This window comes from Marmota flaviventris, chromosome 9, assembly GCF_047511675.1.
Source record: "Marmota flaviventris isolate mMarFla1 chromosome 9, mMarFla1.hap1, whole genome shotgun sequence".
Lineage (NCBI taxonomy): Eukaryota > Metazoa > Chordata > Mammalia > Rodentia > Sciuridae > Marmota > Marmota flaviventris.
In genome coordinates, this window is record NC_092506.1 from 33,322,700 (window position 1) to 33,343,788 (window position 21,089).

Below are 21,089 nucleotides of genomic sequence, written 5' to 3' on the forward strand. Positions count from 1 at the left end.
TACTTTCCAAAATTTTGTAGTTTTTCATAGTATCTGTTGTTTACTCACCAAATAATTGTTTTTAGTTCTTGCACATTGGGAAAAAAACACAAGACTTTTGGAGTTCACATTTTATCATTCCATATTAGTGGTTACTTCTAAAGCCATCTACTGCTTGACTTTGAATTTAGCTGATAAAACCCTCAGAATGAACACAAAAGTTTATGGGTGTGAAAAGATCTGTTCTGAATTTCTTTACATGAGATCATACTGTATCATTTACTCCAGTGGATTCAAAGATCTAATATTTTAATATTATAGCAGATTATCTGGAAAAGCTATCAATTAAAATAACAATTTAACTTTATTCAAGTTTCAAGAGATATATAACAAGACCCTTTCTTCTTGTTTTTTGTCTGAAAATAAATTCTCTTTGGTATAAACTAACTAATGCTGTAATAGTTTCCTTAAATCATCCAGTGGAGGAAAAAAATCTACAGATCAATTTATTGTACAACAGTGGCTATATGAGAAAAATCTGAACAAGGCTATTAATTGAGAGAGTTCCAATGACGCCAAGATAGGCTGTAGTCTTGTTTCAAATCTGAAATTGGTTCTAAATAAAAGAAAATTTAGTTTACCAACTAATATTCTCTAAGAAAATATGTTAAATGCTTGCAATACTTAGAATTATTCATAAATGAAACAATATTTCAGATTTTATCTTAATATCAAAAAAGTTTTCATTCCTTTGTTATTACAGTTAAGGAAAAGATTTTTAGATTCTCATTTATATTTAAAAATTCTTTACAAGTATAGCTAATGAAGGTTTGAATAAAAATTAGCAATAATAAAAAATAAATTTTCTTTTGAAAGGAAAGATGTGAGAATAGCCTTTCCTATTTTAATTACAAAGATTAGTCTTTCAATATTTATTTCCTGATAGTTTCAGGAAATATTAATCAGTAAAAATAAAATCTTGTCACAGATTATGTTAAAAAAAACACATCAGGGAAAATTTATTTTCCTTTCTCCTTGCTGATAAAATAAGACATAAAACTAAGTTTTTATTTCCCAAAAGAATAAATGTCATTGGTCAACATTTTCTACAGCTCACAACTGTCAGGCAATTGAAAATAAAACCAATTTAAAAGGCACAAAATGTTTGCATATTTTGGAGGTGGATGACAAATTTCACTAGTAATAAGCCAGCTCTGATTTATAGATCAGAAAGAAACCAGTTTCAGATACTGCTAGATGTGAAAATCAGTGTCCTTTTGTACCTACTTTAAAGTTACCACTTTTCAAAACCAAACCAAACCAAACCAAACCAAACCTCATTTAAAAGTTTCAAACAAGGAAGACATTTCTAATAGTAAACAGGGAAAAAGGCAGTAGAATGTTCAATGTAGCTGAAATATAACAACCTTTAATACAAAAATTTATACTTTAAGTATTTAAAAGTTGAAATAATATAATTAAACTACTATGTAGGAAGAGTTTGAAGAGAGGGTTTTGGTTATTTTTCTTAGATGCACCTTTCCTTTTTTAATTTTTTCAATCCACGACAACCTTCACTTGACAACAGAGTTTGAACAGTTGAGTTGTGAGAATGTGAGCAGCTGCTGTTATTATAACTAAAGGTCTGTCTATGGCTTGAGTCTGAGAGACCACATGTTCGGCTGTCCTCTCATCTTGCCATCCTCACCAATTAACTATTAACATGGAGGGCTGTACACATGCTCTTGGGGGCTCTTTAACAGGCTTCTTGGCGAGTGGCACAACTACACAGCAGGGATCTGGGAACTGAGTAATGCTGGAATATAGGGACGCCACCCGTAGTTTTGCTCCTTCTAATGACACTTTACTCCACAGTTCAGCATGTAACAAAGTCTGTTTTTAACTTAGCCATTTTCACATTCATTTTAGTACAATGTCTTTGGGCAGACACTAAAACTATATTCTAATAAGAGATTATATGAGAATAATGTTACTTCACAGGGAAAATTGTTCAAGACTATATAAACATGATTTAAGTCATTCATAGGATATTTGCCAAATAATTTTAGTGTTTTCTTAACAAATGTTTGGAGTTTATTTTTATACATGTGCTTCAAAGTATGCTTGTCATTTTACTCTGTGTTATTATGGAAAAAATCTTTAACTCAAAGGAAATAAAAAAAATTCAAGCTTAATTGTGAGGCCAAACAAAATATTTCAAATGCAAAGTTAAAAATCATGCTTTGTTAATTCTACTTGCAAGTCTTATTATGACAATAAGTTAAAATCAGTTTTGAGTCTACGTCATTATTTTCCCTATTTTAACTTTTCCCCCTCTTTGCAATTTCCCTAACTATGTGTTCCTTGCCTACAATGAAATTAAACATGGGAAGCATGCCAAAAGTACAATAAAGGGTAACTAATCATTACTGTACAAGTCTGACAGAATGCTAATAACTAAAATAAGAACACTGATTGGTTGGTTTAGCACTCTAAGAGATGAAGATACTTTATGTATTTTTAATCTAGTGTTACTTTATTTATAGATGCTTAATTATATGACAAAATTTCCAAGGATATCAAACTACATTTCTAATTCCTGCCAGAAACTATTTTACTATCAACATCCAAGTCCAAGCATCCAAATACCTACATATATTATTTTCCATCCTTTTACATTGCTAAAAAAGCCCCATGGGAATAGGAACTTTGTCATATTCAATACTACATTCCCATGGGTGCCTAGAATAGTGCTTGCTATCTTCATTGAATAAATGACTAAGCTAAATTACCTTTAGTCATTTCAATCACAATTGAAACTTCAATTTAGTCTCTAGAGATGGCAATGGTAATAGTGGAAAGGAAATTTACATATGATGTTAAAAGAGTTTTGTTACAACCTGGCGATAATACATCTGGATGGATAGATATCTAACTTTATCTATGCCTTGGGGTCTGTCTCAGGCCTAATCTATGAGAAGCTGCCAGTGTTTCTCATAAAAAGAATTAGGAAACTAAAGATTTCTATTTTTTTTTTTATATTGGGGATTGAACCCTTGGCCTTGTGAATGCTGATCACATGAGCTAGTCCCTTGGTTGCACTGACAGACTTTACATCTTATCATTGTAGACTGATCTCTGTTCAAATTCTCAGTTTTGGAGGTCTGTTTAAATAACATATAGTGAAGATAACATAAACTGAATGCCTACTATGTGCCAGCAGTGTCTCAGTTCCTGATATTGCTAATCTTTTGACTTTTATATTTTGCCTAAATTTTACAGAGGAAGAAGTTGAGGCTGAAAAAAAGTTAACATTTGACTAAGATCAAATAACTTATAAAAGCTCTCTGCCTCCAAAAGTACTGGCTCTTCCTATCAATGAATACTACTTTATACCTAGTATTTTTCTTAATTTTAGACCTCTATTGAATAAGCAGCATAACATGCTAGTTAAAAGTTCAGTAACTAGGGGCAGGAAGAAAATGCTTAGGTCTAAATTCTGTCCTTTACTAGCTATGTGAGCCTGGGTAAAGATAATGAGAATACTAACTACCTGTAAGTTTGATATATCTTTGATTAGATTTCTAGTCATACTGTTTCCAGTTCTTAATCTTTTCTTAGACTGTTTTCCTTGCTAGTCTTTAAAAGTTATAAAGAGCTTTATCCCCTACTTATATGATGACTGGTTTTCTCCTAAATATTTAGATATAGAAACAAATACATGGTTAGAGACTCATATTTAAAGAGGAAGAGACTGAGTGATTGATCATGATACTAGAGATTGAATGCAGGTCTTCATGCATGCTAGGCAAGCACACTACCACTCATCTACATTACAGCCCATTTTTAAGTTTTTATTTTGAGACAGGATTTTACTATGCTTCCCAGACTACCTTGAGTTTGGGATCCTCCTGCCTCAGACTCTTGATTAGCTGGAATTATAGGTGTCTGCAACCACTACACCAGCTATCAAGTGATATTAGGGTCAGGAGACTACATGATAGCTTTGCAAAATTATGCAGGGAAAATAGAATGAAAAATGTGGAAATATTAGAAGGTTGTACAGGTTATTTTTGTTGTTGTTGTTATTTAAAGGCACTTTCTATTTTGGAGAACATGTCTTAATTCTTGGTCACTATGTATAATATTAAACTTATCACCAAAATCTAACCTTAGGTTATGTTACTTCCATCTCAAAGTAGTCTCTTTATTGGTACATTGAAAAGCAAAAATTAAAAAAAAATTGCTTCTAGCTACCCAAGGATTTAAATATAGCTGTAAAATATCAAAATTGTTATCTTTTTTATGTTTAGACATTCAGTTTACCTTATCATGTAATCATTACTTGATCTGTGATGAAGATGGGCTGACTTGACATCACCTGATAGAATCACTGTTTCCCTTAAGCAATGGCAAAGAAATCATTGTCATAGACATTCTTAATTGGACAGGAACCTCTTTTCTCTAAGTAATAATTACCAAAGAAATAGCTTTTTAAAAGTGTTTCCTCTTCCTTTTCTCTCTCCCTCCCAGGAGTTTCTTTGTAATAAGTTTGAAAAGTTACATATATACATATATTCATTTCATAATCATTTATATATTCATTTCAGAATCATTTTTCTTTGCAATTGTGTAAAAGGAAACATATACTCATTTTTTGTCTTCTCTTGCCTGGAATGGAATAAATTTTCACCTTAATCTTTCACATAATCTAATTTGCCAAAGATTTTACAATGATAGTTTTCTTGTTAAAAATGCTGAATAATAGCAATGTAGAACAATAACTTTTCTTCCTAATGGAATGCTACATCATCAAAGGTAGTTAATAATTCAAGACAATAGAATGTAATGTGACAGAGGGGAGAGAAATTTAAGTTTTAGAATTAAGAAGATTTGAGTTTGAATACCATCTTTCCATGCATAACAGACATGTGATACTGGAGAATCAATTAACCTCAGTTTAATCTTCTTTGTAATTGACACCACAGCTATTTCTGAGGATTGTTGTGATGATTTGAGATGGTATGTGATTTATTTGTGAAGATGTTGGGGTGTGGAGTCAGGGAAAGACATTGGCAGCCTCATTTACCAACTAGGTGACCTTGGGAGAACAGAGGTTAAAAACTACCTATAGGGTACACAGAACATAGGTTTATGGTAAAGATTCAAGGACATAATGCTTGTGAAGTGCTTGGTCTGTATACTCATAGTAATAGCACAATTGGTAGTAGTAGGAATATAGCAGTATTTTCACCAGTATCTGATGAATCTGTTTTAGGTTTAATTTATTATCAAAATCGAGAAGCTTGTTATGTCTAACCAAATTATTAGTAAAGTATTAACTTCATAATACATAAAGTATTAACTTTATGTTCCTTTTTAACAAGGAACATAATGAAAGTATGGGTATAATGTCTAATAGAATTAGAAAAAGAAATTTCATACACACACATACGTTAGTTTTAAGATCATAGTAACAATGTAGGTTCAGGATAATCTGTACAAAGTCCATAAAGGATAACACTGAATTAGTTATCCTCTCATGACTATTAGAAATAAATTCTACTGTCCAAGGAGTCAAAAGTAACTCTTTATGTCAAATTTTTCAGTTATAATATTAAAATGTTCTGTATGACTAAATGTTACATTATTATCAGAAAGTCATATGAAGAAAAGTATAAACATCTGACCGTGCCTTAACAAAACTACAGTGTAGTAGATATTTGGGATTATATAAAATTACATATTTGAGGCAAACAGAAGTTTAGTAAATAGTACTACTAATAAAAAAAGAATGAGTACATGTGAAGTACGTTAACATAAAAGTAGAATTAACTAAGGAAACCAAAAAGTGTTTGAGAACATGAACAAAAATTGTATAAAAAACTCAAACAGGAATACATTGATCCATTAGTATAAGATCAAACTATGAAACATTTAGAAGAAAACATAAAAAAAGATCTTGTAGAAGACCAAGATTGGTAAGATTGAGCAGGTGAGAGAGAAACCATAACTATTTAAAAAACTAGTAAGTTAAACCTCATTAAGACTTTAAACTTTTATCACAGCCATTGCAAACTGTAGCTAAAATGTATCAGGAATTATACATCTTGATAATGAGGTGATTACTCAACTAAAAATGGACAAAAAACTTGACCAAAAAAGCTATTCAGGTGGCAAAAAAGCACACAACATTATTCCTAGTCAAGGAAATGGAAATTAAGACCACAACATCATACCATTTCTCCACTAGTTAGGGAGGATAATTTTAAAAGTCTTACCTGGATAAGATGTGTTGGCATTGTGATGATACAGGCTGACAGAGAGGTTCTTAGAAGACCTCGGAGAACATAGAGGAACTTGGTAAGGCTGTGACTGTTGTTACAGTTTTCCGTACAGCAAACGTCATCTCCCCATAAAGGTGAACCAAGACTCTGAATTCCTATTCTTAAAATGTTTTTCTGTTTTTTCTAAAATAAATGGGAGGGAAGTAAACACATAAAGTTTTGTTAGTTGATAGGATACTTCTTTTATTAGCCAGTTCTTATTTTTATTTATAACACCAGGAACACAATGTCAACAAATATGTTAAAAATTCAAGCTGTATTAGTAATAAGGTAATATAAAGGAAATCTTTTAGATTACAAGAGTATATATACAAAAAGAAAAACAGAACTAAACCAGGCATGATTGCGTAACTGTAGTTCTAGCTACTCAGGAGGGTGAGACAAGGGGAATGTTTGTATCCAGAAGTTTAAGGACAGCCTGGCAACATAGAAAAACTCTGTCTCTAAATAAGTAAACAAACAAACAAACAATAGAACCGATTTTAACCATTTTTGGAAAATTTAAAGAGTATGACATACTTAAGCTTTAAATTGTGTCTAAATTTTATCAGTGATTATGCTAAGAATTATGTGGGAGGCAGTTAATACGTAAGGGATCACAGGAAACAAAGAGAAAAATCTAAAATTGAATGCTTGCAAACTTGTCCTTAGTATTTAGAAAATTTGAAAATTCTATAAATATTTCAATAAATTATAAATTGCTCAATATTTCTCATTTAACTTTATCTACTGCCTGATCTTTTTTTGAAAAATGTTTAAGATGTTAAGATGTGAAACACTTTGGTTTTATATTTTACACTTGTCTCTAGGTTTTCCTCCTGAGACTGTTTGTATAATAATAAAAATTCAACATTTTCATAAAATTTTAAAGTTGAACTTTTAGAATTTGAGCCTACTTACATTAATGTCATAATAATAGTGATTGATATTTCTTGGGGAAAGAATATTTAAAAATCATTAAAGAAAACCCAGGATGATTGTCAGTAAGTGTTTGCCAATAAATGTGTTTAATAATAAATTTTACTGTTTGTGTTATTTTAACTGAACAAATGTTTTGTAAATGCTTTCCCTAGAAATCTAACAAAATTTCTGGGCAAAAGAAAGATGTGTTAACAAAACTTGGCACATGCAAATATTTGGAAAATCATTATTATAATTCGAATGGGAAAAATAATATGTTCTTTCTTAAATCCATGATTTGGAATATGTGCCACTTTAAATATAATTTATGATGAAACAGGATCCTAAAATTTATTACAAGTTGTTGTTATAAAAACAACTAATAAAATTTTTAACCAATTAGTTATTGTCCAACATAGCTTATCTATTTCTCTGATATTATAGATGAAAATTGAATTTGTGAGCTCTTTTTTCAAGTAGAATTTATTGACAAAGAAAAGTAAGGAAAATGAATGAAACACTGAAATGTTACGAGGAAAATCCAAGGGAACAATAGGTGAAATGAATAACACTGGGACTGTTTGATCTGGACTATGAAACAAAGTAGATTCCGGTCAACACATACAGTTCTCTCTCAGTATCCATGGGTGATTGGTTCTAGGGCCTCCTGTAGATACCCAAATCTGTGGATGCTCAAATCCTATATATAAAATGATGCAGTATTTGCTTAACTTACGTACACACATCCTCTTGAATACTTGAAATTATCTCTAGGTTAATTATAATATTTAATACAATGCAAAGATTAAGAAACTAAAACTGGCAATACTTTAACCTATGGTCACTATTACCTACTATTGTTGTCTCAAAATGCACTGGTTATGCTGTATTATTTGGGACTAAGGAAAAAAAAGTCTATGCATGTTCAGTATTGATGATTTCTTTTTTTCATATAATTTTAATCTACAGTAGATTGCATCTGAAGATATGTAACACAGGGTCAACTGTATAGTGTTTTAAAATTTAGTTTTCTCATATTTAAAATTCATAGAATAGACTAAAACATTGTCCTATGATGCCATAAAATTCTTCAAATATATGAAAGGATGCAGTGGCCTGGATAGATTATGAGATTTCAGAAAAAGGAGTTTCCTAAGAGCTTTAGGAAAAAAACTTCATGACACCAAGGACCTGAACTAAATTGATGCGATCAAAGCAGTTAGCCTAATTTTCTTTTCTGGATTGTGTTAAAGTTATGACAGATAACCATCTAAGACACCCTATGTTATAATCTCAATGGTCCATAAAAATTGTTCTTTTTTAAAATTTCTGTACTACTTAAATAAAGTGAAAAAATACACAAGGCATATGTTAGAAATATAAATGTACATCTTTGAAATATAATGGGACATTACTTTTCTCATTTTCTTATTACTTAGAATGTCAAAATTAAGTTAAATAGCAAAAATTAAGGCTGATTTTGTTATCTCTAAGCTTATCTAATGATAACAAGCTTAAGTTAGACTCCTAACAGGAAGAGCCACCTAGAAAAAGGGAATAAGAACCTTACCCCCACCCCACCAAATCCAGATGTTAGAGGGAAACATGAAGTAAAGGGGAGCAGCATCATATTGTTTTCCTGACAGTGTTTAATAAACTAAAACTGGCGATACTTTAACCTATGGTCACCATTACCTATTATTGTTGTCTCAAAAAGCACTTGTTATAAATTTGTAACAAAAAACACTGTTAGATATGGAATCAGGAGCTACAGAAGACTTTGACAGACATACTGACGTACGCATACAGAAGGAATGAAATTCTAAGCCAAAGAATGAATGAGTGATAAGATATTTAAGTCAGTAGGTATACAGCACATCAGAACACAATTGAGCATAATATTTTAATATAAGGAATACAGTTTTATTTTTAAAAGTATGATGGTAATTGCAAAAACAAAGGCCAAATACAAATCCTCTGTGTCATTTGGAATATCTCCTTTGTTGTGCCATATAATAATGGGTAACTGTGTGGTATGGTTAGATTTAATATCAAGAAACTTTTGCTGATCACTAAATTTATTCGTAAGGAAATATCTAACATATTTAATGTAATATTATAAGAAAAATCAATGTTCAAATTTCATTTTCATTATATTTCTTAGATACTTGAAAAATCACAACTTAAATAAAATTATAACAGCAATTTGTGTTTTCACTCCAAACATCTTTAGCAATTTGCTGTACTACTTATCTTACCAAGGTTAATTGTGAGGTAGCTTATAATAATTCCATCTCTAGAGTGTATTTCTCTCTGTTGTCTCCAACTATCTCAGTTTATTTGAAAATGTACTGATAGAGAAAATAAGACTTAAATTTCCTTCTAAAAAAGTCAGAACATGATTTTGGCTCAGAAATAATATTTTTTTTGAAGTATTGCTTGATAGATAAATAATGTCTTTTGAATTCATCTAAAGTTTGTGAAACAGATGAATAAACTAGGTAACTCAAAAAACAGTGTAATCTATAATAATATGGAAATTTATTAACTACATTTTAGTTCTAATAAAATTGTAAGTGAATTTTGATAACAAATATTGGTATATGTTAATTTAAAATTTTAAGCATTATTGGTATTCATCACAGAAATGTCCAACTTAAACCTATTCAATCTCGGGCTGGGGTTGTGGCTCAGATGTAGAGTGCTTGCTTAGCATGGGTGAGGCACTGGTTCAATCCTCAGCACCACATGAAAATAAAATAAAGATATTGTGTCCACCTACAACTAAAAAATGTATACTTAAAAAAAAACCTGTTCAATCTTTATGAAAGTTAATAGAACTATGGTTCAGAGAACCACACGAGTTCCAGTTTATTGTTTATTAATTTCATAAAAAATTTATTGTTTCTTGAAAATGGCATTTTTTAATACCCAAATATATAATTAAGAAAACAAAAATTTCATTCCATTCCAAGACGAGCTTGTTCGTTAAGGAGTCTTAGGAAGTATCTCTATATGTATGTATGCATGTACATAATTCCTTTTGCAATTTATTGATTTTACTTTTATATATTCCAGAAAATTTCTTGCTCTCTGATGTATCATCATCCTGTAAGAGCAGCAGCTCTGCACACTGTACCATAGGAACTGTTATGACATGCCTGTTTCCATAGTTACCACAGCAAGTGGGGAGAGGTGTCTGTCAGGGACCAATTTACCTCTCCAGACGAGCACTGGCACCAAAGGGAAGACATGGTACTCATAAATCTTAGCAAGAACCAAAAATGGAGCAACAAGGATCAAAATAAAATTGTATTAAATACTAAAGATATCACAAAAACTGACATGTGAGAAAGCACCTACAAATAAATATCTGTACTTCCCCAAATATACATAACTGTTTTTAGCCTACTATTATATCAGCAATCAAAACAAAATTTAAAAATATTATTATTTTTGGCCATAGATAAATTGTTAAATACAGCCATAAAGTTTTACAAGACATTGTAAAATCTATAAATTAGTAGCCAATGTAGCTGAGCATGCCAAAATAAGATTTTTAGCTTTTCTGTTTTCTTCAATAAAAACAATGGTGCTTTGGAAATACTTTTGCTAAAATAATGTAAATGTAATACAAATCTTTTAGTTGCATATGCAATTAAAATCACTGAGAAGAAATTTTGAAAGGCATGATATCTTGAAATAAAAATTTCCTCATTCTGTTTAACTAACCAGAACATCTTTATTAGTGGAAATTTGGAGAATATTTTTAAAATTAGTGCTACAAAGAATAGTTAAGCTATAAAATATTTTAATCCAGCAGTAAAAATGTATCTTTTATTCAATGAGACAACTCAAAGTGCAATATAAGAAGAAATAAAATCTTAAGATAATTCTTACATATAGGGTAATTCAAAATTAAGGCCTGAATGACAGAAACATGAAAAATTTAGATAGAAAAGTACAGATCCTGTAGATTTTAAAGTAATTTTCAAATGTAGCTAATTATTAACCCCAGAAGCTATAAACAGATATTTGAAAATAATTAGTGTTGACAATGTGTGTGTATATCTTATTTGCATCCACTGAGAATTTAGCTAAAACTCTAAATACACATTAACAGACAAACTAAGGCTGTCTGTCTCTGCTTATTTACATTCTTTGTGCTTGAAAACAGATTGTTTGCTGTTGTTTCTTTTCTAAGACCTTCTAGGTGAAAACCTGAAGATTTTGAAAACAACATTAGATACATGAATATAAAAGGTTTTGAAAGTATTCAATACCTGGGGATTGGATCCATCAAATCCTTCCTCATAAATGGTGTTCTGGATGAACTGAAGCAGCTTTGTGTAGCCATGAATCAAAGAACTGTTGGTAAGAAGCAGGTCAAATACATAAATGGGCTTTTTAATAGGAACTAAAAAAAATCAACACTAAAACATTCAGTAAATAATTAAAATATTTATATTCATTAGATAACTTAAAAATAAATAAAATGTGTCAAATTAGTATTAAATAATCCTAAAATATAAATCAATACATAATATTAAGTTGCTCAGTGTTTTTGACATCATGGGAAGATAAAAATCTGTGGAGACTGAGATGACTTAATTATGTCAGGCTTAGTTACCTCCAAGAAAATTAATGATTTAACGAAGCAACCTAAAAGATGAAGCCACTATAGCTTTTCAGGAGTAATCATACATAATTAACACATAGATAATGAACTGCTATGCCAAGTACACCTGAATCAATGTTCTGATCACCTGAGCTCATCTTCCATCAAAGTTTTAATTTTCTTAGAATAAACTGCTGAAATAATAGTAATTTAAAAACTTGATATTTTAAAATCACATTAAGATGAGTATAATTTCTTCTAAATTTATTGTTTATCCACTTTCTTTGTTAAAAGAAGACAAAATTGTGTAAATTTAAGAACATAAATTACTTCCCCCATGAAAATTGCATTAATATTACCATTTAAAAATATTTTACAAATACTATAAAATATCTCAAAGAAAATTTAGTACAAATGAACAAAATCTGCTTCACACTAACTGAAGATAAGGTTCTGTCTAATGGACAACCTATGTGTTCTGGCTAAACATCAAATGTCATGACAATGAGAATGTGCTTGGAACATAGCTATTCATAGACTCTGGTATGTATAGTACTATAAAAACTGTACATGACCTTAAAAACACAAAATTGTTTGCTTTACTGAAATCCTATATATATCAATCACATAAGCAGAAAAAAATGCCCTAAAGAAAGAATGAAATATAATTTGAAGTATGCATTCAACAGTAAAGAATATTAAAAGTTAGGATATATTCCAGACTGCTTAGTGTGAAAAATCAGTGGTAGGTGGCTCAACAGAAATATATGTACATCTCTGTAAATAAGTTATTGATCAGCCACAGCTAACTTAAAGGTATCTTAAGAAACAAAAAAGAAAACCAAATGAACAGAATTCTCTTCTGTGTAAAACAAATATGGCTTCAGATAATGAGGGATTTGATATTACAGTTATTTCTCCATTTTCAGTGAAAATACAGTAGAATACATGAACATATTTTTTGACTTTCATGAGTGAGGAAATATTTTTATAAATAATATTCTGCAAGGGCAATTTTTTGACTAGTTCATATCTTAACACACATTTGTTTTGGCTAGTTCAAGTTTTAGAACACAAATGCTACTGCTTGAATCCGCTATATTCAATTGCAATCTGGGTCAATTAACTTTGCACAGAGGGTAAAATCTGCCCAAAGTCCCAGATTGTGAAATGAATTGCAGCCAACCACTTGATGAATGTCACTGTGGGTTAAAGGAGGCGCATAAACCCAATGTCTCCTGATCCACCAATAATACATCTGTCCAATGATAATGATGATAATATGAGATCCTATAATATTTGTCTTTCTGTGCTTGGCTTATTTCACTTAGTATAAGGTCCTCCAGTTTCATTCAGTTTGTCGCAAATAATAGAATTTCCTTCTTTTCAAAGGTTAGATAGTATTCCATTATGTGTTTTGTATGTATATACATACCACATTTTCTTCGTTCATCTGTTGATGAACACTTAGGTTGATTTCATATCGTGGCTATTGTGAATAATGCAGCAGTGAACATGGGAGTACATGTATCCCCCTCAACCTACTAATTTAATTTCCTTTAGATAGAAACCCAGAAGTGGGATTGTTAGATACATAGTTCTATTCTTAAATTTTGAGGAACCTCATACTGGTTTCTGTAGCAGATATATTAATTTATCTTCCCTCCAATGGCTTACAAGAATTCCCTTTTCTTCATATTCTAGCCAATATCTATCTTCTATCTTTTTGAAAATAGCCATTTTAACAGGGGTAAAGTGATATCTCATTGTGATTTTAATTTGCATTTTCTTCATGATTAATGATGTGCATCATTTTTTCATGAACTTACTGTCCATTTGTATGTCTTCTTTTGAGAAATGTCTATTTTATTCATTTGCTCATTTATTGAGTTGTTTGAGTTCTTAATATATTTTGGGTTTTAACCTCTTATCAGACATATTTTCTCCCATCCATAAGACTATATCTTCACTCTGCTAGTTGTTTCATTTACTGTGGAAAATAGGGAGGTTCTTTCACGTGAGAACAAAAATGAAGACATAAAGATAATACATCTTAATTGCTTTCCTTATTTAGCATTGACACAAAACAATCAAATTGTCAACAATTCTTTGAACTTATAAATAATAAATTTCTGCAACTAATTAGAGTTTAAGGAAAATAAATACTTTGATAAAATAAAAGATAAGTTATACTCCACGTATGTATACTATGTCAAAATACACTCTATTGTCATGTAAATTTAAAAAGAACAAATTAAAAAAAAGAATTTTGGGGACCTTTTCTTCAGAAAATCTGATTTCAAAGTATTAAATAAACTGAGAATTCTTTAACAAAAAAGGGAAAAGTCAATACATTTAGGTATATTAATTGGGAATATTAATTTTTAATTTTTAGATACATAGTATTTAATCATTTAAAACTAAAATCATTTACATGATTTGGTATGAAAATACTAAGTACTCTTAATCACCACCTATTCTTGCATTTATACTTACAATAATATTTTTTTTAGAAAATAAATATCTTCTATTTTCATCTAATATTTTGGCTTTCTTATTAAAATTATTTAATTTTAAAACATTTGTGTGTGTGTGTGTGTTAATTAGTCTAGCAAAAGAAATTGGCAAGAGGGAAACTTGTTTACAAATATGACACTAGCTGATTTTTAATGTTTCCAAATATTTAACAAAGTTTAGGTTAATCTAAGTTTTTCAAACCTGCTGTAAGGCAGTACATTTTTAATTATGTATACTATATTACCTGATTTCAAGTAATTTTAACTTTTATGTTATAATTTGAGATTGTACAATCTATCTTTAAAATTATCACACTACAAAGAATATAAAAATAATAACTAGAAGTCTAATTTTTACCTTTAAAATATCAGGCAGTTGAAATTATCTTTAGTTAAAAAAGGTTTTAACAACTTGGGTAAGAGGTGTCAAGGTTTTGTCTGTGAAAATATAAATTATAAAAATTATATATATGAAATTAAAATAACTAGTTGATAAGTGTATAAAGGGACCTTTGGGTTATTTTTTAAAACAAGACTAATTGATTTTAGTTAAATCAACTGATAATGTTTGGTACACAGTAAATACTCAAAAAACTTTGGCATCAGAGTCACACGTAATGAATATAAAAACCTTGTAAGTATTACCCTTATCCCATTTTATAATTGAAAAAATTAAGATTCATTAGGGATCTGTCCAAGACTATACAACAATTAAGTGATAGAAGTGTCACTTAAAATTTAATTTTTCTAAAACTTCAATTTATCTGCTCTTTTGACTACACTGAGATAAAACCTAAGAATGAGATTTAAATTCAGTGAAGTCTATGGGTTGAAATATACTAATGGGGCTTATAGGAGGTCTGAACCTGGCTTCATTCAACATGCCAAATGAAGCATTTGGTGTATAACTTTAGGAAGAAATTTCTCTTTTATTTGTATCTTTGAAGCTTTTACAAATGGACCTTAGTTGTATTAATTTGGAACAAAATGTGTAAAAAACCCCACGGTGTTGAACACTGCAGATTTATAAATACATAACCAGCTACCAGTATTGCATGACAGAAATTAAGCTGAAGATCTGGGTTACTGAGAGACCCAACATGGCGGCCGGCGAGGAGGCAGCACTTTCAATACCTCCACAGTAACGGGATCAGAGAGACCCATTAATACACCTACATGCTTCCTGCTGAGAAACTTCTAGCAAAATTCTGCTGAAAGGAGACCTGCCAGGAATTAGTAAGTTTATTGGAAGTGTCAGTTTGTCTCGGCCACAAGGCGCAGGGGCCCAGTCCCGCTGGCCGCCGCCGAACGTTCAAACAGCCCTGCGGCGAACGTTCAAACAGCCACTGCCTGCCCGGGCCCCTGCCGGCCCGGCTCTGTAAACCGCCCCCGGCGGTTTGGCGCTGCAAACGACCCCCCCACTTCGGGTGCTGCAAACGACCCCCCTCCCCCCCCTCGGGTGAACAGCTCCCGCCCCCCCCCCCCCGCGAACGGGGCCCCGCCCGCCCGGCTCTGGAGGAGACGTGAAGGGACTCTAACCAAGCCTTTATGAAATAGCGAACTGGGAGCTAAAACCAGAGATTGAGTCAGACCAGAGACAAGCCAGTCCCACCCCTCCCTTCGGATACTCTGGCAAGGAGCCAGGGGCCCCCCATAGCAGAGAGGGGAAGTCACCAGAGTTCGGCCAACGAGATTCCTTCCCAGCGGAATCTACTTTAGCAGGAGTGACTGAAATTGTCCTCGGAAAAGGATGTGGGGGAGTAAGAAAGAGAGATAAGGATCACTAGGCAATGCTGAGCTGACGTGGATCTGGGGCGAACAGTTTGGGCCCCTCAGAACACACACACGGAGCCCGGATCGGCTGCTTCTCGTGACTCAGCTCTAACGATCCCGCTGAAATAACTGGTCGGCCCGTCTGAACATACAGAGGTAAAAGCCAACCGAGCCTTCATAGGCATTGGCCACAGGACTGAAACGGGGCGTGGGAAAGTCAGTCAGGACTCACCCGTTGCATTGGTCACCCGGCAAAGGGAACGAACGGTCACCATTTGCACGGGATACCACCTTGGCAGAGAACTGACGTCACTGGCGGAGGAGATAACTTCATTGAAACCAGCGCGACAGGTGTGTAATCCCCTAGCCATCTCTCTCCACACAGCGGGGAAACCTTAAGAGCCCCTCCCAGCTCTCCCGTAAGGGCCCCTCCTAGCTCTCCTGTGAGCTCCATAGCCAGACCAAGGGAATCAGGAGTGGCGCGGGACTCGCGGCACGGAACTCCCGGCTACCGCTCCCACCAGTGCTGACAACTGAGGTCTCTTGCACCAGCTACCGGGGGCGTGGCTATTGGAGGGCAAGCAAATTCGCTGGGGGTTCTCAGCCCCAAGCTCTACAAACTTAGGGTCTGAGGGAGGCAAACAGGGAGAGTATGCCCAGGCGTTCATGAAAACAGGGCTTCCAGGAGCAGCAGACCTGGCGTGTAACCAGTATTGTGGTAAGCGTCACAGGTGAACGGGGCCTGGCTTGAGGAAACACAAGAGAAGGCCCTAGGCACTCAGGATTGGAGACCCGCCCAGTCTGGGACGAAGAGCTGCTGCACAGTGAATGGTTCCCACCTATTGAGAGGAGAAGCTTGGCCCAGTGGGCACAGCTCCACCTACTGGAAGAGAAGTTAATCGAACTTTATGACTTCATTTATTATTATTATTTTTTTTCTTTTTCTTTCATTTTCATTTTTTTGTTGGTGTTGTTCTTTAACTTTTTTTTAATTTTTTTTATTTTATTATTATTAGTATTATTTCTTTAAATTTTAATTTTCATTTTTTTATTATCTTTATTATTTAAAAAAATTTTTTTTCTTTCTTTCTTTATTTTCTATTTTTTTTCTTTTGTCTTTTCATTTCTTTTCAATTTTCTTATTCCCCCTTCCTTGAATTCTACCTGCCTACTCTCATTCTCTTTAGTGACTTCTTCCCTTCCCTTCTAATATACTTCCTCCCAAGCATCAAATAAATTTATAAGAATAAACAGGAACTCAGCAGTCAAATAGAACAAGAAGTAACATGAGCAGCATAAAAAAGCAAGGAAGAAAAGGAGTACAAACAATGAAGGACAGCCTAAATATTCAGGAGGATCTAGAGTCATTAGAAAAATGGTCATATAAAGATCTCAAGGAATACCTTAGACAGATGGAATGGAACCTTAAAGAGGATACGAGACAGCAAATCCAAACAGTGAAAGAACACATTGAAAGTGAATTACATAAACAGATAAAAGAAGTTAAGCATCTTTATCAAGAGATAGAGATTATAAAAAAAATCAAACAATAATTCTAGAAATGAAGGAAATGATAAACCAAATTAAAAACTCAATTGAGAGTATCACTAACAGAATGGAGCAAGTAGAAGCCAGAACGTCAGATAATGAAGACAAAATATATCATCTTGAAAAGAGTCTAGCCAACTCAGAAAGGCTGGTAAAAAATCACGAGAAAAACATCCAAGAGATATGGGATAATATAAAAAAACCAAACTTACGAGTCATTGGGATAGAGGAAGGTACAGAGATTCAAACCAAGGGAATGAGTAACCTGCTGAATGAAATAATTACAGAAAACTTTCCAGAAATAAAAAAGGAAACAGATATACAAATTGTAGATGCATACAGGACACCGAGCACACAAAATCATAGTAGACCAACCCCAAGACACATTGTTATGAAGATATCCAATATACAGAACAAAGAGAAAATATTAAAAGCTACAAGAGAAAGGAGGCAGATTACACTCAGGGGTAAACCAATAAGGTTAACAACGGATTTTTCATCACAGACGCTGAAAGTGAGAAGATCCTGGAACAACGTATTTCAAACACTGAAAGACAATGGATGGCAACCAAGAATTCGGTATCCAGGAAAATTAAGCTTCATGTATGACAAAGAAATAAAAATCTTTCATGATAAACAAAAGCTAAAAGAATTAGCAGCCAGAAAACCAGCATTGCAAAGCATCTTGAGCAAAACACTACACAAGGAAGAAATGAAAAATAATAACCAAAACCATCAGTGGGAAGTGCCTCTGTAAAGACAGAGGGCGGGGGGAAAGCTAATCATGGAGAAACAAACTAATTAAAAAAAAAAAAAAGAAGATAAATAATCAAACATGGCTGGAAGTACAAACCATATATCAATAGTAACTCTAAACGTTAATGGCTTAAACTCTCCAATAAAGCGACATAGGCTGGTAACATGGATTAAAAAAACAAATTCAACAATATGCTGCCTCCAGGAGACACATCTGATTGGAAAAGACACACACAGGCTGAAGGTGAAAGGTTGGGAAAAAATATACCACGCACACGGTCCTCGTAAGCAAGCAGGGGTGGCCATCCTCATATCGAATAAAATCGACTTTAAGACTAAGTTAATCAAAAGGGATAAGGAAGGACATTATATACTGTTAAAAGGAACCATTCACCAGCAAGACATAACAATTATCAATATTTATGCACCAAATAATGGTGCTGCGACATTCATAGAACAAATTCTCCTCAAGTTCAAGAATCAAATAGACCACAACACAATAATTATGGGTGACTTCAACACACCTCTCTCACCATTGGACAGATCCTCCAAACAAAAGTTGAATAAAGAAACTATAGAACTCAATATCACAATCAATAACCTTGACTTAACTGACATATATAGAATATGTCAACCATCATCAAGTGGATATACTTTTTTCTCAGCAGTACATGGATCCTTCTCAAAAATAGACCATATATTATGCCATAGGGCAACCCTCAGTAAATATAAAGGGGTGGAGATAATACCATGCATTTTATCTGATCATAATGGAATGAAACTGGAAATCAATGATAAAAGAAGGAAGGAAAAATCCTACATCACATGGAAAATGAACAATATGTTACTGAATGATCAATGGGTTACAGAAGACATAAAGGAGGAAATCAAAAAATTCTTAGAGATAAATGAAAATACAGACACAACATATCGGAATCTATGGGACACAATGAAAGCAGTTTTAAGGAGGGGAAAGATGGCGGCGAGGGGAGTGCATTGCCCCCGTGTGCTGCTTCACTGTGTGGGAGTATGACAAGTTAGGACGGCTAAAGGATATCTTGTTAGGAATTTCCAGCAATAGTGGGGTGCTCCGGAACCTGGAGGAAGGATTTCCATCGCACGAGGATCAGCTACGGGGACTCAAACGCTAGAGGTTTGTCGCACTGCTTATTCAGCAAATCGGCCCGAGGCTAGAATCTGCAGCGTGCGCTGGGATAGAGACGCAGGGTTACAGCGCTGCAGTTTCTGCCAGCCGCGCAAGCACCGTACTCAGGGCTGAATTCTGGGTTTGAGACGGGGAAGGAAGCGGTCCATCTCGGTTCTCCACACCGGTCAGACCACAGAGGAGGCCAGCAGCCACCATGTTGGTAAACTGACGTCACCACCGCTGTTTTCGACTGACCGCAGCTCATTCAGCCATAAAACAGGTAATTTCAGGCTGCAATTCGCCTGCGGCTTGCAGACAGATTGCTAGGGCTCAGCGCCTGGGTGCTTCTTAGAACCTGATCTTATCGGAGTGAATACCCAGCGCGGGGCGGCCGGAACCGCCCTGGCCCAGGGCTGCTGAGCCCGCGGAGGCTGCTTCTTGGACCCTGCGCCTACCAGAGCATACAACAAGCACTAAGCGGCCGAATTACGGCTCCCGGAACTGAGCCCGCGGGGACTGCTTCTTGGAGCTTACATTTATAGGAGCTTACACCGAGCACGGAGTGGCCGAGTTCCGGCTCCCGGAACTTCCCTGGCCCGGGGCTAGGAGCCCGCGGAAACTGCTTCTCGGTCCGGGTCCTGCTGAGGGCCGGTCAGGTCTCACCCGGTGCTTTGGTTGCCCGGCAAGGGGAACGAAATGCTGCCATTCGCATAGGATACCAACATGGCAGAGATCTGATGTCTGCAGAAAGCGGCGGAGGAGGGAACTTCATCAATACCAGTGGTGACATAAGCAGTTGGTCTCCTGGTAGGGGGGGTGAGGCACAGTCACCCGAGTCTCCTCAATTTGTCGTCGAGCCAGAGGGAAGGAGCCGGGCCGCCGCCAGCGCCCGGAGCAGGCCCAGTGGCTCGCCAGCGTGGTGACCGCGTGACCCCAATTGGAGAGGGGGCGGAGCGGAGCCGCCACCCGCAACCGCAAGGTGGGCAGACCCGCGACCCAGTGGTACATGGGCGTGGTAGGAGGGGCAGGGCAGAGCCGCGGTTCGCGCTTGCAAGGTAAACAGACCTGTGACAGCCTGGTGGGTCAGGCCCAGTGGCCTACCAGTGTGGTACACACGTCACCCCAACTGGAGTAGGGGCAGAGCAGATCCTTCTCCCACGCCCGGATCAGGCCCTGCCGGTGTGGTGGTCACGTGACCCCAATTGGAGTGGGGGCGGAGCGGAACCGCCACCCGTGCCCGCAGGGTGAGCAGACCAGTGATCAACCTGCAGATCAGGCCCAGGGGTCCGCAGGCGTTGTAGGAGGGGCAGGGCAGATCCGCCGCCCGCGCCTCCAAGGTAGGCAGACCTACAACAGACCAGCGGATCAGGCCCAGGAGCCTGCCGGCGTGGTACAAACACCACCCTAATTGGAGTAGTGGCAGAGCAGAGTCGCCGCCCGTGCCAGGAACAGGCCCAGCGTCCTGCAGGCGGGGTAGTCACGACACCCCAATTGGAGTAGGGGCA

General features: G+C 35.1%; 1 protein-coding gene across 1 annotated transcript in view; it reads right to left on the reverse strand.

Annotated features, from left to right (window-relative positions):
- Elp4 (elongator acetyltransferase complex subunit 4) overlaps positions 1–21,089 on the reverse strand; it is a 270,465-nt gene that overhangs the window by 140,611 nt on the left and 108,765 nt on the right. Inside the window, exons 6-7 of the mRNA XM_027936724.2 lie at positions 11,510–11,594; positions 6,261–6,449 (exon numbers count right to left, since the gene is read on the reverse strand). Of these exons, the coding sequence (XP_027792525.2) occupies positions 6,261–6,449; positions 11,510–11,594 (274 nt within the window). The remainder of the gene's footprint in view (positions 1–6,260; positions 6,450–11,509; positions 11,595–21,089) is intronic.